This window comes from Physeter macrocephalus, chromosome 18 (genome assembly GCF_002837175.3).
Source record: "Physeter macrocephalus isolate SW-GA chromosome 18, ASM283717v5, whole genome shotgun sequence".
Lineage (NCBI taxonomy): Eukaryota > Metazoa > Chordata > Mammalia > Artiodactyla > Physeteridae > Physeter > Physeter macrocephalus.
In genome coordinates, this window is record NC_041231.1 from 11,478,748 (window position 1) to 11,504,528 (window position 25,781).

General features: G+C 38.9%; 1 protein-coding gene across 17 annotated transcripts in view; it reads right to left on the reverse strand.

Moving 5' to 3' along the window:
- SETD5 (SET domain containing 5) overlaps positions 1-25,781 on the reverse strand; it is an 82,410-nt gene that overhangs the window by 32,472 nt on the left and 24,157 nt on the right. For 5 of the 17 annotated variants that reach the window (XR_003676908.2, XM_028479198.2, XM_028479193.2 and 2 more), the window contains exons 2-13: positions 16,003-16,062; positions 12,606-12,792; positions 11,570-11,794; positions 10,341-10,426; positions 7,998-8,190; positions 7,610-7,715; positions 7,074-7,282; positions 6,677-6,735; positions 5,958-6,136; positions 4,975-5,013; positions 1,005-1,247; positions 67-215 (exon numbers count right to left, since the gene is read on the reverse strand). Coding sequence is in view for 16 of the 17 variants with exons in the window: in XM_028479198.2 (XP_028334999.1) it covers positions 67-215; positions 1,005-1,247; positions 4,975-5,013; positions 5,958-6,136; positions 6,677-6,735; positions 7,074-7,282; positions 7,610-7,715; positions 7,998-8,089 (1,076 nt within the window). In the remaining variant the exon portion in view is untranslated. Of the gene's footprint in view, positions 1-66; positions 216-1,004; positions 1,248-4,974; positions 5,014-5,957; positions 6,137-6,676; positions 6,736-6,928; positions 6,970-7,073; positions 7,283-7,377; positions 7,557-7,609; positions 7,716-7,997; positions 8,191-10,340; positions 10,427-11,569; positions 11,795-12,605; positions 12,793-16,002; positions 16,063-17,204; positions 17,323-25,781 lie in introns of those variants that run through there. The other 12 variants (XM_028479194.2, XM_028479199.2, XM_028479190.2 and 9 more) reach the window with 11 other exon arrangements.

Genomic DNA, 25,781 nt, shown 5'->3' on the forward strand with positions numbered 1-25,781 from the left:
TTTTTACAGCCATATGCTCAGCCAGGCCCACTTTAGCCCTTACTACTCAATGAATGATGTTCTTACTTTTTGAAGAAATGCCCATTGACCTCAAATTGCTGCCGTAACATGACTTTGCCTCGATACTCTATTATAAGAGTGTCCAAAGCCAAATCTCTTGCAGCCCTCAGGATCTTCCGGTGCTTCTGAACACGAGTGACTCTTCCCAACTGTAGCTGAAAAAAATCAGAGTATTAACATTAGATAATATCAACAGCAGCTTAGCAGACATTTAAAATATTTCTTAATTGAGGAAAAGGCACCAATATTTTTAGGTTTTATTTGTATATGTTACTTAGCTCAATGATCAGACGTTTTAAAATATGATAAAACCTTAGTATTTCTAGGAATCAGGCTCCATCTAGTCAACCTGCCACCCCCCCAATCCGCAAAGACAAAAAAAAAAAAAAAATCTAAGAAAAATATATGATTAAAATTTTAGTGGCTCTATGGGTAATGTAAGAGCTTAGGTTTCTATTAATCTTAATAATTCCTACTGAGGCTGTATAAAATTTCCCACCCTAATTTATCTATTTTTAATTAATAAAGATACGTAGTTTAAAAATATGTATCCGAACAGTTTCCAGTTACTGTAACTTGCTTTTAGTTAAAGATGCTCAGGGCTTCCCTGGCGGCGCAGTGGTTGCGCGTCCGCCTGCCGATGCAGGGGAACCGGGTTCGCGCCCCGGTCCGGGAAGATCCCATATGCCGCGGAGTGGCTAGGCCCGTGAGCCATGGCTGCTAAGCCTGCGCGTCTGGAGCCTGTGCTCCGCAAAGGGAGAGGCCACAACAGTGAGAGGCCATGTACCACAAAAAAAAACAAAAACAAAAACAAAGATGCTCAATAGCTGGCTAATTTGTTATTCTAAGGCCATTTGAAAGAAACAGAAATTCCAAAATATGTCCTTTTCCTGGGTTCTTAAAATCTCAACTACTTAGGGAGTCTTTAACCCTTTGATCCTTACCTGCATTTGGGAACCAATAACTGTATTATTACAGGCCAATTCAGTCTTATTAATAGTGTCTAAAATAGCAGGTTTGCCCACAAATTCCTTGCTAGAATGTAGATGTTGTTCAAGGGCGTTCTGTACATCTGCACTGTACTGATTAGTGAAGGCTTCTTCATACTGATCAGTCCATAGTCTTATCCGATTTTCCCATCCCTCAGTTGTATTCTCATCTAAATTCTGTGCTTCAGAAGGAGAATTCTGTAGAGAACAAAGGTCAAGTAGGTTAGGAGAGTCCATAAAAAGGCGGGGGTGGGTGGGTGGGGGTGGCGGGTGGGGCAGGCTGAATATCCAGAGAAGATTAGTTTTCACTTGGCAGTTGGTGTGGCATAAGAGTAATGGCCTGGGAGTCAGGATCTGGCTTCTATCATGGTTTCATTACCAATGAGCTGTGAGGTTCAGCTTCCTCATTTATAAAGTGAGAAATTAATCTGGATTGCAATTCCATCCCATCACTGATTTTATGACTATTTTTAAGTCATAAAAATCAAAGTTATCAGAAGAATGACATCAAGTTCATTAGAAAATCTTCATAAAAATGAACAATACAGACACCTCAAAATATCCACATTGCTTAAATTTCAATACTTATCAAACAACAGTGTGCCATCTCAAATTGGTAGTTTTACTAGCATCCAGGAGAATGTTTTTGTGCAACTTACTATTTTTAATATACAATTAATACATGTTCATTCTAAAAATACATGTGACCCAAATAAATAAGTAACTCATACTCTTGCCTCCCACAGAAAAAGCTATCATTTGGAGTATATCTTTCTAGCACTCTACTTTTGACATTTTAAAACAGCCACCCTCTGAAGAGGTGAGGTGGGTGGAGGGGCGTGGATAGGGGCAGTGTAGGAAATGCTGAGAGATACTGTGCTATACCTCTTTCAGAAAACCGCTGCCCTCTATGACAGTACAGTACTGAGGAAAGATTATTACATCTCACCAACATCATCCTAAACAGTTTTATATGTGCTTGTGCTATAGAGACACAGCTGAACTCTGATACATGCTGTCCTCCATGGTGTTCAGGACTTAAGGTGTTGTCAGAAAACAAAACAAACATGTGTGATGATGTCACACTAGTGACAACTAGAAAGAAAAGACACTATAGTACCAAAGCTACCTGCAAATCCATGTCGACTCTAAACTTCCAAAAACAGGTATAAAAAAATTAAATATAGTTTCCACGAATGACAGAGAAAACATTTATACCCATTATAACAATTACTTTCTTTCACTTCTGTGTCACTAGTTTTGATTGACTATTGTCTACCATCCTTCCCCCAAGGAACAGGGAAATCAAAGGAAAAAGTTAACACCACTGTTTTCCACAGTTGTCACTAGAGTCCAAAAGAATGAACAATAAACAAAGGGATCTAACAAACACCTAAGGCTAACACACTGAGAACAGACTATCACCAGCTTGAGGTGTCAGTAGCAGCTGAGCAACAGAAAAGTACAAAAGTTGAGGCTTAAGGGTGTTTATAAGACTGGGGATTAGGGGTGCCCAAATAGTATTCCCAGGTTTAAGCACCCAGTAGTGATCACTGAACTTATGACTTGTTAAACAATGTATACTGGAAGCCTTTGCCATAGTTTCAGCTATTGTTCACTAATATAACTCTGTCTACTCTGCTATCCCATTCTTCCGGGTACTGGAGATCCCATCTCAGTGGGTTTAGAGCAGTGGTTCTCAACCAAAGGGGATTTTGCCACCAAGGAGACATTTAGTAATACCTGAAGTCATTTCTGATTAATACACCTGGGTGTGTGTGTTATTGGCACCCAGTAGGTAAATGCTAGGGATGCTGCTACACAGCCGACTGTAATGCGAAAGACAGCCCTGATCCCTACAAAGAATTATTTGGTTCAAATGTCAACAGTGTCGAGGTTGAGAAACCCTGGTTTAGAGCAGTCTCCAGTAGGGAAATCAATTTTGGGGTTAAAAAGCCAAATGATAGGTTCTTCTCATTCTTACGGTATTGTTCCCACTCAGATGTTTGGTGTAGTTCTTACTAACAATTAATTCTGAGTACAAAATTTATAACTCAATTTAGAATTCTGATATGAGAATCAAAATAAACCAACTAGTACTTTTTTGGGGGGGGCGGGGGGGGGGCGCTACTCTTCATTGCCGTGCGTGGGCCTCTCATTGCGGTGGCCTCTCTCGTCTTGGAGCACCGGCTCTAGGTGCGCGGGCTCTAGAGCGCAGGCTCAGTCGTTGTGGCGCACGGGCCTAGCTGCTCTGCAGCATGTGGGATCTTTCTGAACCAGGGCTCAAACCTGTGTCCCCTGCATCGGCAGGGGGATTCCTAACCACTGCGCCACAAGGGAAGCCCCAGTACTTTTTAATTATCTAAATTTTAACATGCTTATGGGGCTGTCTGTCAACATCTCAAAACTGCAAACAATATTTGGGGTTTACATGTAGTTTTCTGGGAGAGCCAGTCAACTGCTTTCAAAAGGTTTCAAACCTCTGGAAGCAAGTTACAATAGTTAGCTAATAAAAGAGAAAAGGGCTTAACGGATCAGGGGCTACGTCTGCCCCTTAAATCTATTGAAGGTCCCCTCTAAGCAACTGTCTCCTTGCAGGAGATAGATCTAACAAAGAAACAGTAATTGTGTTCCAAGACATCCCAGGATTCTGATGGTCTTGGGCTCTTAAGTCCTCTCCCATCTCTTTTACAGATATGTACAAATCTGTTTATGGGTATATGCAAGGTGAGGACTTCTAATTTTATAGAAGGTACTACCTGAGATCTTTTTTTTCTTTTTTGTGGTACGCGGGCCTCTCCCATTGCGGAGCACAGGCTCCGGACGCACAGGCTCAGCGGCCATGGCTCACGGGCCCAGCCGCTCCGCGGCATGTGGGATCCTCCCGGACCGGGGCACAAACCCGTGTCCCTGCATCGGCAGGCGGACTCTCAACCACTGCGCCACCAGGGAAGCCCTGAGATCTTTTTAACATGAGTCATATTGGTGTTCCGTGTGTGTGTGTGTGTGTGTGTGTGTGTGTTGTGTGCATAAATCCTTAGAAAGCTTATCCTCACTAAAAGAGTTTAATGTTTACCACAGAACGGTCAACAGGAAAGATCCTGCTTTTATATCAGTTACACATTTAGGCATAAGTATACTTATGGAATTAAACTCAACCTTAATTCTAATTAAATGCTTTGAAGCCATTAAGTAATGGTTTCGGAGGTATGCTGTCCTTCTATATACACACATAGGTAAAGGAAGATACCAGACAGTATATTCAAATCTCCTTTGGGCAAACTCTTTCCTTATCACCTAGTAACTGAAAGTCCCTTTAAACCATTGTACATAATTTCTCTGTCCTCCAACCACTACGCGAAATCATGCCTCGTAAGCTCTTTTATTTGATAATTGAAGAAAAGAAGCACACTAACATCACCCGAGTCTTCTATACCAACCAGATATGCCAGGAGAAAACAGCTCAAAAGTAAGTAGTTCCACTAAGAATGATTCTTATCAAAACTACTACCTTCCTACTGATGCAATTCATCCAACTGGTGATTAAAGCCTACATGGTGCTAGGGCGGGTGCACAAGAGATCCTCTATCACCAGAAAATCCTCACTCCTGAGGTGGAGGCCAATCACAATGATGGAAAACATCAGCCTCATTCTGTTTGGCAAATGTCACTTACCCCCACTCCGAGAGAAGCAGCTAATGAAAAACCAATAAACGAAGGCTAATTACAGAAAGGGAAAATATTTCAGAAAATGGCCAAGAAAATCTACTTTGGAGAAAGGCTCTATGAAAACTGAATGGCAACAATTAAAACTAACGAAAAGCAGGGTCCAAGATTCCCAGACCATCAATGTCAGGAAAGAAGCTGACCAAAATGCAAGATCACAGTGAAGTAAAACACAGCATCAGGGAAGAATACCCCTTACCTTCATCCGCAAGGACTTCCGGGATCCCTCTCGAAATGCCTATCCCAAAGAGGAAAACAAGTAGAACAAAACAAAACTTGGTACCAAGAATGACAGTTATACCTATCTGAGACTAAAACTAAGGCAAGAACTAGTGTTCTAGTCTGTCCCCTTTACCCTAGGTAACAAATACAATGGAATTCCCCAGACTATTATCAAGAACAGGGGTAGTGGCACATGGCCAGTGAACTCTGAGGCTAATTCCAATACTTTCCATTGCGGAATTAGGTAATAAACAGGGAAAAGCATGCATCACTTAAATCCTATATGCACCCCGGACACTAAAAGAAAAAGTAAATAAAAATGTTAAGTAAGGCTGCAGATTTACCAGTTTTGAAATTAAGAAGGAAACAAAGACCAATCCCCTTAACAAGGGGTGGGCAAGTCACCTAGGAGCAACAAAGTTGCCGTGATGGGGAAGAAAGAACACAAAACAGAAGAGATTTCTTCTGGAGACTTTTTAGTTGAGAATACAGGAAAGTGATCACAACACTGAGTAAGCCTAGACCATTCAAGAGATGTTTCCTGAATTTTTTGAAACAAGGGAAAAACAATCAACCAACAACATGAAGTGGGCATGTACCAGGACAAGAATTTCAGACTGGGTTTTGGGGTTGAGGAGGTGGGAGATACTGTAAGGACAGTGGAAGCCTAGACTGGAGGCTGCAGCACACATGGGCTTGTGCCAGGTGGGGCTGGGATTTCATACCTGGGATGGGGGCTGGAGCAAAAGAAACTCTGTGCCAGTTGTGATGATATGGAATGGCATAAGAGAGGTTGATCTACATGTTCATAATACAAATTAGCTGATTTGTGCAAGCAGAGCAAAAGTGGCCCTTCAAACATCTGGATCAAATTTCTTAAAAGAATTCTGGTGCATTCTTCATCCAAAATTTGGGCTGTTTCAGACACATTTCTATTTGAGATAGTTTTACCCTTCATACCTTGATTTTCTTCGTCTTTGGTGCTGCACGACCCTTTTCTGGACTCTTTTTCCGCTTCTTGGGTTTGGTTCTTCTAACAGTTAAGGTGATGCTTGTAGGTGTGTGCTGTGTTGCTGTATACAACACAGTGGAAGGAGAAAGCTCCTCATCCCAGCTTTCTGTTGCACTGCTATCCCCACCTGAAAAAAGGTTATTTCATAGTTCACGTTGTACAAAAAGCCTCATAAATACATTAAAAGCAGCTTATTCCTTTAGATCTAGCCCATACGCAGTAAGTTACTACTTCTCCTGTTAACTCTACTATCTGTAGAACACATAACTACATTCCATATAGAAACAAGAATCTTTCTGTATCATTGGCATTAAGCATACAAACCCTGTTCTATATCATGTCTTTCTACCCTTGAATTCAGTCCCCAAGCTCCACTGCCTCAATGTACATGTAACATAGAAAAGGATGTGTGTGTGTGCGTGCGCGCGTGTGCGCACGCACGTGCGTGCTCACAAGGAATATTTTGATTACTATAGGGCTGAAACTGTTGACTCTGGATACAATTAATTCACAACAATAGAATTACAATGGTCTTGAGAGGACTTCAGTCACTGTCCATGAAAAGAGCTGGGGACCATGGGAACTTACAAGAGGGGTTCTTGGGATGAATATTAAAACCACAAAACAGTATACGTCAAAATATGGTCCTAGCCCATCTTTGGCTCACCTGATATGTTGTCCTGCTTCCGCCGATGAAGTCTAATAACCTTCCCCCTGCTCATTCCCCTAAAGAGGGAAAATAAACTTAAAGTAGTCCTTCCAACAGCATGCAGCGCATCATCACACACATGGGAGAAGTATCTCTGCATATACTACCCCCTTCCTCCCACCTACCAAATGTTTCCAGGACATTAAATTTCATATCAAATTCAATAGCTTTAACATCAATCTCTCATTCCTTGTTGTCAGCAATTCTCACCTAGTGCAGAGAATTCGAGCCAAGGAGCACTAAGGAATCATCTACATTAACAAACACAAGAAAGAATACTTTGAGCTTTTCCCTACTAATAAGAAACCCTAATCCCAGCAACCCAGGGCTGGATTTAGATGGAACACGATCTTACCTGCACTTGTCACAGTTGAGAAGGAAGCCATCCTGAGAAAGACCACAAGGACACCAGGTAGGAACAGTCTCTCCTTCAGAGTTCGGGCTGTCTCCACAGCGTTCCTCTACGGGCGACGGCAGGCCATTCAGGTCAGAACGGGGGATGATCGTCTGGACAGGGGGAGAAGCAGGAGGTGTCGGAGGAGGAGGGGCTCCGTAATTATGATCCTGAAAATAAGATTTTTTAAATCAACAGTGTCCAAACACTGGCCCCTCTCTCCCCTAAAGTATGGTACATATGGAAAGAAAGAAGAAAGTAGTACCCTTCGTTTTTTGGCTTCAACCAGGAAAGTGATAAAACAAAATGCCAAGGTCAACTGGGACATTAAAAACAAGAACAATGATGCAGGGCTAGACGTCCGCTGGAGGCAGGGAAGTGCAAAAGGGGCAACTTCGTCATGCTGCATATAAACATTTCAAGAAAGTCACAATGTATAAGAATGGATTACACTCCAGGAAGATCACTGCTCTGGAGAGAAACAAATGCATACTCACAGCATAAGGCAGTCCTCGACACCCATGTCTCTGAGTGGTCCCATAATTATGAGTGGAATACACGCTCTTCTCATTAACTGCTGGACTAGCCTCCACAGATTCAGGGCTGCACAAAGGCGAAAAGCAATGCATGAAAGCATAACACCTAATCTTCCCTTAAACTAAGACTTAACTTCCCATTCTAACCCCTCCTCTTTCCACAACCACCAGCCACTAGAATAAGAGGAAGGACTCAGCGAAACAATCTGATTTACATAACTAAGCCTATAAATAACAGTAGGAGTGTCATTAAATGTGGATTTGTGTGTAACATGAAGCCAGTACAGGCAGATGTCTCAAAGCAGGCACCTGGGATACAAGGTGTCCCTAATGACAAACACAAACGTACCAGCTGAGCAGGGAGTTTCCCCTAGAGAAGCCACTCTGGGCTGGTTTAGACTCAGAACTATTCTTCTTAATTGGATCTCTTAATACTTCCATGAAACCTCACATGACATTTGCAGTGAGTGAGATGATGAAAGTGCCTTCTGCACTGCCCCAGGGACCAGGCCCTCTTCCATTCACTACCAAGACAGGATACCCTGAAGAAAGTACAGGTAAAAACAATGGCATCTTATATTTATCATACCTCTCATCTTGATGAACCCCCAAACACCTTCCAAATATTAGAGTAATAATTTCTCATCTACCAATGACATGCAAGCATATCAAGGACACAATTATTTAATAGCTGCATGATAATACCACAGAACTTCAAACTATTCAAAACTGTATTCAGAAGTTTAGTCTAACCACAAATAACAACAGTAGTATTGGCTACCATTCTGAATTGCCCATTATTTGCAAGGTGCTTTATATGTATTAATTCATTTACTCTGCCACTACTGAACATGATAAACAGCACCCCATCTTTACAGAACATGAAGTTGAGGTGGTGAGATTATATGACTTCACCAAGGTTACCCACTGACAGAGCCAGGATTTGAACAATGTCTGACTCCAAAGTCTGTGCTCTTTCCACTATGCCTAATTGGTCTGGAAACCAGGATAACTTTCTTCTTTTAAAGAAAATTACATAAGGTCTTAAGTAACCAGGCTTAGTGAGAAGCTTGGTTGAGTATTTTTTTGCACCCTCACTGAGTGGAAAGTAAACTGTTCAAGCACAATTTATTAAAATAAAATAATTATAAATGTGTTCAAATTTAGAAATTTAATGTAAGTCCTTACTTGATAATAAAAAGGCATAGGTGGCTAAGGACAAAATTCAAGTTTTGGGGCAAAAAGAACTTTAACTCTGATTACTTAGGTACCTGGTTAGGTTTTGGAGAATTCTGAAAGATAATTAAGGAATGCAATTGTATGATTTGCAGAACGGAATAATGGGTTATCCGTCATTTAAATTAACCAGCACTGAGATTCACAAATCAGAAACTCCAAAGACACACATAACTCAGCCTTAGTGGTGGATCAAAGGGTCTTTTAGGGAATCAAATAATGAATATTGTTTGCTTCAAGTAATGTACATTTTTCCTGCTTGGAAATACACATAATATAGGACTTAGCAGGAATCAAGTGTGCAGTTCAATGTGGTGCAATGTCAGCTGAGAAGTGAGGGATAAAAGAAAATTCTGAGATATGTATCCAACTCACCCAGTTATATGCTCCAAAACTGTAAGAAGGGATCTTATAAATAACAGCAAAGGTAATTTCAAGGTGAAGAAGAACTTTAGACACAGGAAAGTATTCTCTGTTAGTGAAGTGCATGCATTTTATTACTTAAGAGTGTCTGCAAGATGGGAACTGGGCGGGGGTAGGGGAATACATCAAGAATGCAGGTCAGTATTCTTGAGAAATAGATGATCTGAACGTGGCTCACTGAGAGGCAATCAGCTCTGAGTATTAGGAAACAGGTGGGGTTTCTTAAATAAACCAAAGGCAAACAAGCATTAATAAAATGAAGGTAGAATTTAGTTTCTATGATGGACAGGTTAAGAGAAAGTAATAACTTTACACAACACTGTTAATTTACTAGATAAACAAGTATTTCAAAGAGCTGTACATATTTTATGTAAGAGATTTTCTACCACTGAACACATGGGGGTGAAACATGATAGCTGTTTATTAGAAATGGAATTTGTTTTTTTTGGACGGGAAAAAGGAAAGTGGCATGAAATAAAAGATGGCCATGGAGATGGAGCTATGCCGGTTGTATCTTACCCATCTCCAAACTGGGTAAATATGAACATATGCACTTCACGTGCAAGTCTAGGGAATAAAAATAAAATGTATATTGTGTAGGTTAAAAGGCCATCCCACTGCACAATACTTTGCAGTCAAGCACAGCATTTAATATATTGCTATGCGTGCCAAATACTAAAATTTAAGCTCACATCTTTTGATGAGGAAACTTTGCAATTTCCATACTGGTTACTGATTAAATACATAGTTACATGCTGACAGGTAACTACAGGATTTCCTAGAATGTTCCATGACATATAGACACATATATCAGCTCTTATCTATATTTTAAAATATCGAGAAAAATTTTGGAGTGTTAGGATTGCATCTCTTTATTAGCGAATGATTTTATGCAAATGTAATTATAGCTTTTCTTCCCCTATGTTTGAACTTCTATGACAGCTAGGCACATACACAGAAGCCATGCTTACAAAAGATATACTCCATCAACTGTGTTCCAAGTATAATATGCAACCTGCTGTTGTAACACTACCTCTTAGAAAATGTCTTTAATTCATTTATGGCAGGATTGTAAATTCAGAAAAGTCTTTGCTTCTATTGTTACATCTAGAGGTTTTCCTACAAATATACAAAACAAAAACAAAAACAAAACATAATGCATACCATTGCCATCAGATTTAAAATCCCATAAGGTAAGGTCCAGATCTTTTATTTAGTTGAGGATGTTGTCCTTAATACCAGGTTTAATCTTAGAGTGCCCAGAACAGTGGAATATGCATGACAGTGACATATGCATAGTGAAGCATTAACAAATATCATCAATAATTTAACAGAGTGGTACATAAGCTAATTGTTGACATTCTCTTGCTTTATAGGAACACTAAACGAAAAACTGTGTAATTAGCTAAGACCACAGTATCAGAAATCTGTCTGGAGATTACGGCTGAAAATGTTTCAGGAAATAGAAACACTGCAGTCAAATTTTTAGGCCAGAAGTATTTTTTGATTCTGCAATTACTTCTGGACTCCCTAGCAACATTTATGGGCAGTCAGCTCTGTACTCTGGGAAAAATCCCTGTTTTAAGAATAATAGCTTTAGGTCTTTTCCTTAGCTACTAACCCCAAACTCGTTGAGTCAATCTTTTTGTTGAAATTTCCGACAAATGTTAATGTTGTTTACATATACAGTCTGTCAGTCAATCCATATAGGAGGCTAGTGGTTGGCTTTACACAAATTCATTAACACTACACAATTACCTATTAATGTAGGAAGATTTTTAAGTACTCTATTTGGGAAACAGTTGTAAAACTGGTAGTCTCGGCTACTGGCATAACTAAATCTCTGTGGCATGCACAAAAATAAAAACAAAACAAAACAGGAAAAAAGGTCCTGGAAGTAACACAATCCACCCTTCCTTACCCCCCGACCCTCCATCTTCCTTTTTATATGGGAATAAGGCCAGAAACTGCTTTCAATTCTACACGACCCCAGAATATAACACACTGCTTCTTAGGGTAGCTTCATTTTAAGTCTTCCTCTTTAAGGAAGTCATGAAACATTTAAATTATCCTAGGTGGCTTTGTGAAGAAACAGACATGCTCTTTACTAATATTCTCAGTCTTAAGGAAGAAAACCACTATTATCAGGGATGCAGTTGAACCCAGAGTTCTGGTACAGTTTCTTTACTTTGCTGAAGGGGAAGGAATCCCCAGGGACTGTGAGAATGGCAAGAGAAACAGGGGAATTAGAGCAACACCCACCTCACTCAAGAAGTGGCTGTGGGATCAAGAGTCTGAACTGGACCTGAACATATTCAAAACACCAGGATTTTTCCAGCCCAGACCCTAATCCCTGGTACTGCCTGGAATAGACTTGGCTTCTGGGGGTGTGCTTCCCCCTAGGCCCCTTGGGTCTCTTTCGCTGGACTTTCACATCCTGGTGTAGTGCCACTTCGTCTTGAAAGGTAGGGGGCTTCCACTTCCTTTCTGTAAGCAAGGAAGATTGGGTACAAGGGAGGTAAAAGGACAAGAGGGGGAATCTGTGAGCAGGGGGAATCTTGGACAACTTAAAAGAGAAGGGATACAAAAGGCTAAAAATTTTTAAACTGTGAATATAAAGTTTTATAATGAAGGCCTACCTTCATTGCCATTTGGCATTTAAATTCTTCAAGAATTGGGAGTCTATTTTAGGGATTGGACTTTTTGACAAATTCTGAATTGCTAAAGCTGCTCTTAGCTGAAAAAAAAGTTTGGTACCACTGATTTTGAAGGTCCTCTTTCTAGGCAATGAATATTATAAAAACAGATGATACTAATTTCCACATTTTCTATCCCAAATATCAGAATGTCTAAGTAACCTGCCCATATAGTTGCAGCCCCTTTACTCTAGAAGAATGAGAAGTACATAGGAAGAGGCCTTCAAGGAAAATCAGTTGGAGAGAACTCCTCCTTATCCTTTGTTCATCAGATAATCATTAACTCTACAGAAGCAGGTAGTGACACTTACTTATTTCAATCTTCCTCACCCATCAAAACAAATGAAAACATAATCACTACCTTGAAAATTTAATTCTATGAATTATTTACTCAGAAATCCCGCCCCGCCAAATTCTTTTCCTCCCACTTCTAATTCTTTTTTTCCTCCAGTTTCTATGGGGGAAAGGGAAAGGTCTAATGTCATTTACAATGGGCTAGGCTTGGGTTTAGAAAATACCACATATTTATTATTAGATGCCCACAAGAAATTTGTCTCCACACAAACTGGTAATGTATCTGCTACCTAGGAAGCAGCACTTACTCTGATCCAGCAGCCATATCTGAGTAGGATGTATCTGGTGTGGTGACTCCCAGAGGGATTGCAATGCTCATGACGTCCAACACAGCAGAGAGTGGAAATCACGGGGTCCAATTATCAGAGACTGGCCACTCTGAGAGTGGGGGTGAGCTGCAGAGCCTCAACCAACATGTTATGGACATGAGGAATCCTATAAGAGAAAAGGAAAACATCTAGTAACCAGACAGTTCTTTGAATTTATTGCAAATACTACTAAATATTTTTCTTTTTTTTTTTTCTTTTTTCTTTTTTTTTTTTTTTGTGGTACGCGGGCCTCACACCGCTGTGGCCTCTCCCGCTGCGGAGCACAGGCTCCGGACGCGCAGGCCCAGCGGCCATGGCCCACGGGCCCAGCCGCTCCGCGGCATGTGGGATCCTCCCAGACCGGTGCGCGAACCCGGTTCCCCTGCATCGGCAGGCGGACTCGCAACCACTGCGCCACCAGGGAAGCCCTATTTTTCTATTTTTTGAACAAAGCTTTTAAGGGATAAATATAAAACAAATACAAGGGATCAACATTGTCTCGTGTTTACTATGTTCTACATTAATGTTCCACAAAGTGAGGTAGCAAAAGTTATGCTCACTTTTCATTTCTCTTTTAATTTTTTTCTTTTCAGATAAAGGGAAAGTAATAGTCTGCTCACCAATGAGCACATTTCTCCCATTCCACAACTGCTTATCAAACAAAAATTTCTGACACCCTAGGATCTAACTAACAAGACAGAGAATAGTTGACAGAATCTACTAGTTTAATGTTATTCCTTTCAAATTAAATATGATAAAAGAAATCAATTTGTTTATATTTCACTGAACAGCTGTTTCTTATTGCCTTCTTTTGTCATGGAATACTCTTTTCCTTCTTTTAAACCTTTTTAATAACTATAGTTTTGGGAGAAGATGTAATTAGTAACTCTATCTGTGAGATAATATCCACTGCTAGGTATGAATAAAAACATAAACCACGAAGTGTACAGTTTCATGATAAAAATTAGAAAATTTTGCATGGAAAAGCAGTGAGGATACCTTGAGTTGGTGACCACAGCCAGTGGAGTCTGGGAACAGAAAGAAACAAACTTGGTAGCGTAAAGAAACAAAAGTAGATTAACTAGATTAAGAGATTTGGAGGTATGGTGCAAAGGGAAAAAGTGTACTTTGATTTTACATTAGTGATTTTATAGTTCTATAGAAAAACCATTAAAAGAATGGAACACAAAGCATTTTATGTGGGAGGAAAGAAAGTCAATGTGACTGTTAAGGCCCAGGTTAATAAAGATTTTTGCAAAAAAAACTACAAAAAGAAGTCATGACTGATATACTGATTCATGATAAGACAAATAAGACAGTAGAAAATGGTTATTTATACTAAAAAAATTAAATCAAATGAAAAGTATACCATATTAATTGAGTCAATACAGGGGATCAATGCAAATTTTATAATGGTAGATGATCTCAGATGCTTGACTCTTATTTTGAAATATGAAGCAAATTAACATGGAAAAGAAAACCAATAGTGAACAGTGAATCAGGACAAGATTTTTAAGAACACGTAAAGATAATACTCTTCTCTATCATTATTTTACAATGCTAGAACAGCTATAAACTAAGCAGTCCTCCCTGGCACCTACACTTTGAAAGAGCTGGATCTCACTAATGTACCTAGGACTCTCCAAATCTGGGTGTGGCAATATACCTGTTCCCACTCAACTTGAGGTGACATGTTGGACTTGAGACTGAAATGAAAAGGGCAAATCTTCCTATCTATTGCTTCCATACAGCTCATAAAACAAAAGTGACTAATACAACTTTCTGCCATTGGGCCTATTTTACACATAAATGTTTCCTTTCCCTAACAATATAACCAAACAGAGGAGAGCAGTACATTCTCTAATCCTCTGGGAAACTGAAATAAAATCTATAAGTAACAGAAGAGAATACTTATCAAATAAGCCCAGAAGGGCATTTTTAAACACTGGGGATTGTTGGTTACAACTCTTTCTCTATTTGGTATCACTGCATAATTCTCCAAAAAAAAAAAAAAAAAAAAAAAAAAAAAAAAAAGCCCAGAGGCTACCTGGCTTAATAACCAGAACAGAGTCTAATAATGAGCATACTACTACCCTGACCAATACAAGAATCTGAATCATGTGTTATATTTCAGTAAAGAACCCCTCCCTGCCAATTACTCAACACCATTAAAAAATCCTCTATCATAGCCATTACTGTTATATGCCCATAAAAAAACGTAGGTGTCTAGATAAAAGAAAACTTACAAAACTAAGCTGACAGTGGTTATTTTTCTGAGTCAAGAAAAAGATATACTGGGCTTCCCTGGTGGCGCAGTGCTTGAGAGTCTGCCTGCCGATGCAGGGGACACAGGTTCGTGCCCCGGTCCGGGAAGATCCGGCATGCCGCGGAGCGGCTAGGTCCGTGAGCCATGGCCGCTGAACCTGCGCGTCCGGAGCCTGGGCTCCGCAACGGGAGAGGCCACACAGTGAGAGGCCCGCGTAACGGAAAAAAAAAAAAAAAAAAAAAAAAAAAGCAAAAGATATACTAAAAGGAAAAGATGGAAAAATCACTTCAGATAATATCTCCTCAATAAATGAATAAGTGATTAATACATTCCTTTATGAAATCCCAACCCAGCTAATTTGGATAGTTGAAAAATAACTTTAAGAAAGATTAAGTAGTTAACTACTTTCATGAATTCTTCCATTTTCCTTTTGTGTAATTTTACATGACCCCTTCCACTCTTCTGATGGAGGTATTTTGTATTAGCTTGGTTATCCTGTTCCAAATAATACTCTTTTAATATTGGGTGTTTTTAATTAAAAAAAAAGATAACAAAACCTAATTTCTCATATAACCCCAAGACTAGTTCCTTTCCTAAATAACATGCAAAATGTAGCTATTAAAATGTTAACTGAAAAACTTCTAACAGATCATTTATATGCAGTATTTTACTATAATTACCCTGGTTTTATAAGACAAGACAATAGGCTCCTACTACAGTTTACCAAGCTTAGTAGTTATAGCAGTCACTAATTTATCACATAGTTGGAGATATGTTCTAGAAAGAACTGATAAGAATTAAAATCTCTAGGTGGAACAGTTTCAAAGTATCTTTTACTTGTTAATTTGTCTCTCTCTCTTCCTACCAAAATAAAAACTCAATGAGGACAAGGATTTTTGTGTTTTATCCTCTGTTGTAGTTCCACGGCCTACAACAGCACCTGGCACACAGAGGGTATTTGAGAATATTTGCTGAATACATTATGATCACTCATATCAAAATTATAGTTTTTAGCATTCACTGAAGTACAAAAATTAAAACAAATTAAAAGAATTTACTTGGCTCAGTCACCTTTTTATAGACCTCTGAATATGAAGTCCCCCAAAATTATCTGCCAGTAGTTCTGAAGACCTAGAAAAAGTTGAGAAGCAAATTAGTATAGAAAGAAATAACATAGATGGACACATGGAATAGAATTCTACAGAAATAATATTTTAACGGTAATTGTTCCATTTAGTACTGTATCTTTGTCCTTTAACCTTGTTATCTTATTTTCCTGTAAAGCCAGAACCTAAATAAAGGGTAGAAAAGGCAATTGTCTATTTGAGTTAAGAAGTGATATATATTGTGTCTGGGTGATCCTTTTCTTTCCTTCAAATCAGAATTCTCTCCCATTTCCCAAAGGATTCCTTCTTTTTATCTCTCCTAGGAGGTGCTTTTCTCCTCCTCTGACCCATTCTTAAATTCGGAGGCTTTTCTTTAATCAAATGTCAAATTTATTCTCCAGTCACCTACCATGATCTATTAGAGTTCATATTAGTCCTTTCTTCCCCCTACCCTCTTGTCCTACTATAGAAAGAGTGACAAGAGGGAATCCATTTGTGGTCAACTACACAATGGAAAGCATGTAGAAAACAGAGCTTTAATTAGCTTTCTACACTCCAAAAAGAAAAGGAAAATAGGTGATGACATAGGACTTGGAGGGGAAAATGTCAAATTTAACATTAGCCAGAAAGGGGTTTCAACATCTGAAATGTTATATCATATATGTGAAAAGAGCTGTGTGTGAGATTCCAGTTACCAAGCAGTAGAGAGTAAATGTTCTTTATGTTGATATCTTATGGATTTCTAACTTTTTATTAAAAATTGGAAAATAAACTATTCTTTAGAAACAATTTTTAAAGAGCATACTCAGAACTGTAAAAATAAAAGGTATGAAGGTGACAGTAAATGGAAGGAAGAAAAATATTACACCAAGGAAGAAACAGACTCCTTTAGCAACAATAAATAAGAAAGAAAAAAGGACAGGAGTAAAAAGAGAAATAAGTACATGAGTATACAGTAGGGGGAAAATGAATGCATTGGAATTTCAATTTCATTTCAGTTTAACTACAATCCATCAGACCCCCCCAGGAACTGTAGCTATGTTCTTGGACTCAGAAGCAGAACCAGCTTGACTCCCAGTACTGAGTACTCTTTTGAGAAGTCACCATTTACATACAGTTTCTAAGGAAAAGGCTTTTAAGAACGTGCCAGAAATAGTTTATAATTACCCCAGTCTTTTTAATTGAATTCAGAAATGGTCAATAGTCTCTGTATCTGCCATTCCGACAGTCTCTTCTCTATATGACTTGCTGAAAGCACAAGACCCATGTGATCTGTCAGGTCACTCTCAGAGAAAACAGACAAAAAGTGTTTTAAGAACAACTCCAACAGAGATTTCAGAAAAAGAAATTGCATCAGCCAGGTGAGCCGGAAGCAGCTGGGAGACAAGAGTCCAATAAACAGCCAATCCGATGAAAGAAGTTCAGAACAAGTCTGCTTCAGTAATCCTGTGAAGAGGACTGGCAGGAAGAGGAGTGCCGCTTCAGAAAAAGAACAGGCCTCATATGCTTCAGACAGTCTTTGTACTGTGGCTGTGGACCTTGGCCATTCTCCCAGAAATGATGCAATCCTGATGAACAAGATCTGCTGCCAGAGAAACAATTGTTAACAGCCTATGCAGACAGCAACTTAGCCAAGAAGCAATCTCTGATCAACTCTCTCCACAAACCACCAGAAAGTCAAATTTCTTCCTCAGTTTTGATCTCTGACAAAACATGTTAGTGAATATATATATTTAGATATATACAAACACGCCATTTTCTCAAAATGTCCCTTTTTAGTTCCTCTGGCTTTATAATGTCTATCCTCTACCATTACACTTGAAAGAAAACAGAGATTATTTTTATTTTTATGAATTCTCATGCTAACAGCAAGGTATTTATGTTGAAATTTAACACTTTTCTCCGATTCTTATTAAAAAAAAATGTTTGGGGATGTAGTGTCTTCCCTAAATTTTAAAATCACTCTGCAATCTAGGGCCCAATTATGAGATTTCAAAGTAAAGACAAATATGCACACTCACTAATTCAGGGCCAGAAAGGTATATTTTACAGACATTTTTGAAATTATGTGAAACTCAATATGTTAAAAATAGCAGGTATTACAGAAAAAGAGAAAAATCTCTTCTTGCTTAGGCTGACACAAAAGGTAGGCTGAGTAATATCAGTTTGCAAGGCCCACTTTTCTCAAGGGCAGTAATCTTACTTCAGGTCTTTTTAAAAGGGTTAATGATTATTTTCATCCTATTAGCCACAACTTACTATTTTAGAATCTAAAACATCCTCAACTTAAAAATCCTCCCAAGGGGACTTCCCTGGTGGCGAAGTGGTTAAGACTCCGCGCTCCCAATGCAGGGAGCCGGGGTTCGATCCCTGGTCAGGGAACTAGAAACCACACGCATGCCGCAACTAAGACCTGGAGCAACCAAATAAATAAATAAATAAATATTAAAAAAAGAAAAAAATCCTCCCTAGATTCCTCATCTCCTAGGCCTGGTTTCTTTTTCAGAGCTTTGATATCAGGTTGTTCACACAGTATTGTTATGAAATTATTAGGATTTTTTTCTGCCTTGCATACTAAATAAAAGACTCTGTATACAAGAAACCTCATTTCTCTAAACTCCAACTAGCCAGATGCGACAATTAACCAAATTTCTTCTTTTTGAAAGCGATAACCCTTAAACTGGGATTCACTAAAAACACAAGCTTCTAAAATGTATTCTGAAATCAATGTGTTCAGCCCAATCTACTACCCCGATATTTAAACTATTAAAATAATAAAAATCAACAGATATACAGAATAACTCTGAAGCAGTAAAATATTTTAATAGGCCAATAAATGAATAAATTCAACACAGTTAAGAAGAAAAAAAAGTCAGAAAATTTTTCAATAAGGGTTAAAAGAAAATAACCACCAATTTTAAGATTCAATTAATTTTGTTATACATATAAGTTAAGATTATTCTTAAATACTTCTATACTTAAATTTCCTCCTTTTGAATGACTAAACAGTAAAAAGGGAAGACAGAGAGAATATTAAAAGACTTTTTTGTATGTTTATACCCTCAATTTTTAAATCACGTAACACTTAAGAAAGCAGTAAATATGTATGTACATTTAGCTACACAACCAACTTGTCTGAGAACCAATGTGGCAGCTGCATTATATGCTTATCTTCCATTTCCAACCCAAACTGAGATATTGAGGAAAAACACTGCCATTGTACTGTTAACATAAAGCTTTTTATCTTGGGAGAAGAGAAAGTATGTTAGGAAAAAGTACTGTATTAGGAGTTAGGAAATTTGAGTTCTAGCCTACAACTTAATTAGTCTGGTGATCTCTGAAAAATCACTTTTTATAGATAAGACTTAAGTTCCTCAAAGTAAAATCTTCACTGGGTTTCCTTCTGCTCTAAATTTCTGTGAGTCGTGACACGGACTCGGGCAATTCATGCAATGTCTCAAAAGCCTCAGTTTTCTCAGTGTACAGTAGAAGGAAAAATACCGGTACTGCTGACATAGGTGCACACAGACTAGTGTTAGCAGCAAATAATAATTTAAGTAGCTCTCTGGAACTTTAAAATATATGTAAACAAAGAGGAGGTGCTACTAATAATCTGAATGTGGCTAAAAATTATTTTCACTCATCTCTAACAGTGTATATTTCAATTTTGCTAAAGTAAATTGTGAGAAAAGGATATGTAGGAAACATGCAAAAAAAAAAAGTCTAGGAGAGAGAAGTGATAAGCATTAGAAGAAATAAATAAGAATTATTGGAAAATAAGAGATGTACTCTAAGAAAAAAGAGCGAGCTCAGAGATCTGGGGGAAAGTTCATGTACTTGGGGTAGTGTAAGTTATGTTAGGCTTATGATCTGAAGCAAGTTAATTCAGGCAAAGGATCTAGAAATTCAGGGCTGAAGAGAAGAAAAGACAAACATGTTGGGATAAACAATTAAGAGAGACTAAAGAAACATTATTATTTAGTAATTTAGAGCCAAGATAAAGTTTTCCTTTTCTCCCACCTCTTCTCCTTCAACACCTGTTTATCCCTTGTCTCCTTTGCCTAAATTTATACTCCCTCTAGGGGCTACTGGGCTTGGCACAATAAACTGACGTCTACAAAAGCTCTGAAGTTACTAGAGTAGGAGGTAATTAAAACCCAATTAAAAAAAAATCCTATTTCAGTCCATAGTAAGAATTTCTTTCCCCATGAAAAACTTCAATAATGGCAATATTATAGAGGCGAAGACATACTTCATTGTGCTTGGAAGGGAGGGGGTAACAGGATAAGAGTACACTCTGTAAATAAAGAAACTAAATACTACAATCTTAAATTATTTTAAGATGACACTGAAGAAAAAGAAATATTTTATTTACAACTCATTTAACGATGATAAACAGATATTTACTGCTAAACTAACCAAGGATGCACAGACTCTTTCTGCCCTTAACAATAACCAATTAGGAAAATTTTAGGTTTCTAAGTGTCAAATAAAGATGATACCCTCAATGAACTTCGATTTACCTCTTTAAACAGCTATATTCTAAAGACTCTCTAAAGGTTTTGTCCTACTGTGTCTGAAGCCTCTGATCATGCTTTAGAGCCATGTTCCATACTATATCAGAAAAGAACCTCTCCTACCTCTGTGTCTGCCTCTTCTAAATCCATACTTTTTTCATTTTCAAACCCTGAATGGGAACCATGTTTACTTACTCCAGACAAAGTGAGTTATACATATTTATAAGGAATTGATATCTTTATATTTTCAGTAGTTTAGGCAAAATTTCTCCAGTTGATAAAAAATTGAGAGTTTTAAGTTCAGAGTCTAATTCATTATTCTATAGACGAAGAAACAGAGCTATAAAAGTATTAACTTATAAGAAGTCACACACACAGTAGTGGAGTTAAGAAGAAAATTAGGATTTTAATGTATAGGTTCTATTTATTAAAGTAATTACTACTAACTTTAGATAGCAACATTTGAATTAAAAGAAAAAAAATATATTTTTTGGCTGCTGAGCAGCTTGTGGGATTAGTTCCCCCACCAGGGATTGAACCTGGGCCCTCCACAGTGAGAGCACAGAGTCCTAACCAATAGTCCACCAGGGAATTCCCTAAAAGAAATTTTTAAAAAATTAAGCACCAATTATTGTTGGTACTACGTTAGACAAACAAGTCCAGATTAACATTCCTGGCTCTCTTGGGATTTATACTACCTAGATTTGTCAGGGTTTTCTTCATTTGTTCACTGAACAATCATGAAGTGAGTAACTACTCATGTAACTCTACTACGTATAAAAACGATGTTAAGTTTTATTTTAAAATGTTTCTCTTGGGACTTCCCTGGTGGCACAGTGGTTAAGAATCCGCCTGCCAACTCAGGGAACACAGGTTCCATCCCTCCTCTAGGAAGATCCCACATGCCGCAAAGCAACTAAGCCCGTGCACCACAACTACTGAGCCTGTGCTCTAGAGCCTGCGAGCCACAACTACTGAGCCTGCGAGCCACAACTACTTAAGCCCAAGCACCTAGAGCCCGTGCTCTGCAACAAGAGAAGTCACAATGAGAAGCCCACGCACCACGATGAAGAGTAGTACCCGCTAGCCGCAACTAGAGAAAGCCCGCACGCAGCAACAAAGACCCAACGCAGCCCCCGCACCCCCCCAAAATAATAAAGTTTCTCTTATCCAAGTAGAAGAGGGTAGGCACTTTGCAAAAACTCTTTCGGTTTGCCTATGTGCCAAAGTATTGCATGCTCACAACCATGAAGGGAAAAGAAAATCCTAAAGTGTGTCTCTACAATTAATGAGTCATCCTGAAGTGAAAACAACACCCTACCCCCAAAGAAAGAAAACTCCAAACCACTCCATCTTTTAGCAGTGACACAGACGGGTACAGAAACAGATTCTTTTATAAATCTCTTAAACTGTTTAGACAAAACTTTTCACTGATTGGTCTCATGAAAAATTCTATTAAGAATGAAGAATGAAGAACAATGGGCAGCAAGAACCTTCAAAAAACAAACAGAACCTGACTATACGTGTTCTGTGATTATTTGAGAGACCAGGTGGCTAAGTATCTAGCAGTAAAGGAATTTAAAGCTTAATAATTCTGATATGCACAACGGGGATCCTATCCTGACCCATAGCTGTATCTTTATTGACTTATTAAGAAATAATAAATGCTTATAAAAATATACAAACATTACAAACGCATAAAAAGTAGAAGTGAAATTCTCACGTAATTCCACTTCCCAAAGTTCCCCAAAGATGAAAGTGAGAACCCTAGTGTTCTTTTTTTTTTTTTTTTTTTTTTTGGCGGTACACGGGCCTCTCACTCTTGTGGCCTCTCCCGTTGCGGAGCACAGGCTCCGGACGCGCAGGCTCAGCAGCTATGGCTCACGGGCCTAGCCGCTCCGCGGCATGTGGGATCTTCCCGGACCGGGGCACGAACCCGTATCCCCTGCATCGACAGGCGGACTCTCAACCACTGCGCCACCAGGAAAGCCCCCTACTGTTCTTTAATCAGCTTTGCTCATTTAGTAGTAAGTTTTGGACATCTTTCTATATGCGCATGTACAAAATTTATTTCTTCCTCTTAAACGACAGCACTGGGGCTTCCCTGGTGGTGTAGTGGTTAAGAATCCTCCTGCCAATGCAATGGACAGGGGTTCAAGCCCTGGTCTGGGAAGATCCCACCTGCCATGGAGCAACTAAGCCCGTGCGCCACAACTACTGAGCCTGCACTCTAGAGCCCGCGAGCCACAACTACTGAGCCCACACACAACTACTGAAGCCCGTGCGCCTAGAGGCCGTGCTCCACAAAACAAGCCACCGCAATGAGAAGCCCGTGCACCGCAACGATGACCCAATGCAGCCAAACAAAAAAAGACAGCACTGTATTCTATCCTATGGATCTACTATAATTTAAATCAATTCTCTGCAGGACAATGTTTAGATTGTTGCTAATTTTCCATAATATACACAATGCTGCAATGAATGGGCATGTACATATGCCTTTCTTTATACATGTGTATAAACAATTCCTTAGCACACATTGTTAGAAGTGGAACTGCTAGAGGGCATGAGCACATTTATTAGTGATGCCGAACCACCCTCCAGAAAGTTAAAGCTATTTTACACTACTACAAACATAGTGGGAAGGCTACATTTTCCCGTAAGGTTCAAAATAATTTCAATTCTAACATTCCTCATAGAGTTTCTCCTTAGAAGACTCTCTACAGCCTTCAAGAAAACCCTAAAATGAAAGTTAATTGCAAATTCTCAACAATTCTGTGATACACTTTTAAGACTACTGACTGGATACACCGGATGTCCTCTAAAATTCTTTTATACTAAGTAGGAGATCTCAGTTGCTTTTTCACTAAACTTGGGATGGGATCTTCAAAGTAAAACCTAGATAAGGCACTATTACACAACGGAAGTATTTTCTTACGGTTGTCCCGTGACATAACTTTAAATTCATTTAATAGAAGGCAGCACCAAGCTCTAAATTTCTTTTCCCAGTAATGAAAAAAGAAATGCTAGCCATATAGCTGGCATCTGTTGATTTGAGCTCTTCAGTTTCAATAATGAAAAAAGAAATGCTAGCCATATAGCTGGCATCTGTTGATTTGAGCTCTTCAGTTTCAAATAAGCTATCAAAACTCTGTTCTAGCAGTTCTGCCTCAGTAGTATATATGATGCCTTCCATTTTTAATAACCCTCGGAAAGAGAAAAAAGTTTGAAACTACAGGAAGCTTGTCAATATTGACTTACTAAAAGAGTGCCAAAATACTGACTAAATTTGTAACGTAGCTACAAATCATTTGGTATATACTCCACTATGACACCGGACATGGTTCAAATCTAAGTCCTGGGCTAATGAGGCAAAAAACCTCTCCTTTTCACTGTGCTGGCACTAGCACCTGACTGACAGCCTAGATGCAGAGCTATTCTTTCTCCTCTGAAATATTTCACAGATTGTCTTTTATCCATCCATTCACCAACACTACTCACCTCCTTATGATTTCAAGGTTGCAGTGAACTGCTCTCACTAACTGAGCTCTCAACCCTTCAATCTACTCTTCATTCTCCCATGACGCTAAATAACTATGATCATTATCATTCTATTAGAAACCTACAATGGCTACCTAATACCTACTGGGTTAGTTCAAACTCCTTTGAATGGAAGACCACCTTTGTTAATTAGCTATTCATCTGTTTCTTTTCCTTCAAAATTTTGTTCACAGTACTTATCTTGTCTGATATGCTATTTTTTGCATCTTAAAAAAACTTTATCATGAAAAATTTCAAACAAATACAAAACCAGAGAAAACCCTGTAATGAATTCACAGACTACCAAGTTTTAATCAACAACCAACTCATAGCCAATCTTATTTTATCTATAATCTTTCCTCTTCTACATGATTACTTTAAAGCAAATCCCAGAAATACCAGTTGTACATATTACATTTGCTGAATAAAGTTGTCCCTTGTTTATTATAAATATGGTGAGAGTGGTTGGCTTATAATGACAGGTGGCAGTGATAGGGAAAGACAGACCATCATTCCAAGGCAAAAGTGAAAATGGATAAAAACGTAATGTAATTCATCAGTTGATTTGCTGAGTAATGTTTAGGCTTTACAATTATACACACATAACTATTAAAAATGTCTTAATCATTTTTTTTTAAGAAAAAAAATTACTGGGAATTCCCTGGTGGTCCAGTGGTTAGGACTCCGCTCTTCCACTGCAGGAGACACAGATTTCATCCCTGGTTGGGGAACTAGGATTCCGCAAGCCGTGTAGCCAAAAAAACGCCCCCCCCCCAAAACAAAAAACAAATACTGTAAGCAATTTTTTTTGGATTTTAAAATTTGATATGGACCATTTTTTAATAGATTTATTTATCTATTTATTTACATATTTATGGCTGCATGCGGGCTTTCTCTAGTCGTGGCGAGTGGGGGCTACTCTTCGTTGCGGTGTGCAGGCTTCTCAATATGGTGGCTTCTCTTGTTGCGGAGCATAGGCTCTAGGCTCGCGGGCTCTACAGCGCAGGCTCAGTAGTTGTGGCGCACGGGCTTAGTTGCTTTACAGCATGTGGGATCTTCCTGGACCAGGGATTGAACCCATGTCCCCTGCATTGGCAGGAGGATTCTTAACCACTGGGCCCCCAGAGAAGCCCTGATATGGACCATTTTTAAAGTCTTAATATTGAGTTTGTTACAATATTGCTTCTGTTTTGGTTTTCTGGCCCTGAGGCATGTGGGATCTTAGCTCCCCCACCAGGGATCAAACCCGCACCCCCTGCATTGGAAGGCAAAGTCTTAACAACTGGACTGCCAGGGAAGTCCCAGTAAGCAATTATTTTTTGATCTGAGTTTGTTGATAATAAAATTTCTTGTGTTCTTCGGAATGCCAATTTTTCCTTATAGCAGCGTTAAGTACAAGCATACACACGACCCACATCTCTGACAGAGCATTCTTATTTGTATATGCTATGTGTCAATAAGTAAAAATGGATAAAACACAGAAGAAACACCTGGAAGCAGTTAAGTGTGATAAACCAATGCATTAAAAAGGAGGACTGTTTGTGACCACCTAGAGGGGTGGGATAGGGAGGGTGGGAGGCAGGGAGACGCAAGAGGGAAGAGATATGGGGATATATGTATATGTACAGCTGATTCACTTAATTATAAAGCAGAAACTAACACACCATTGTAAAGCAATTATACTCCA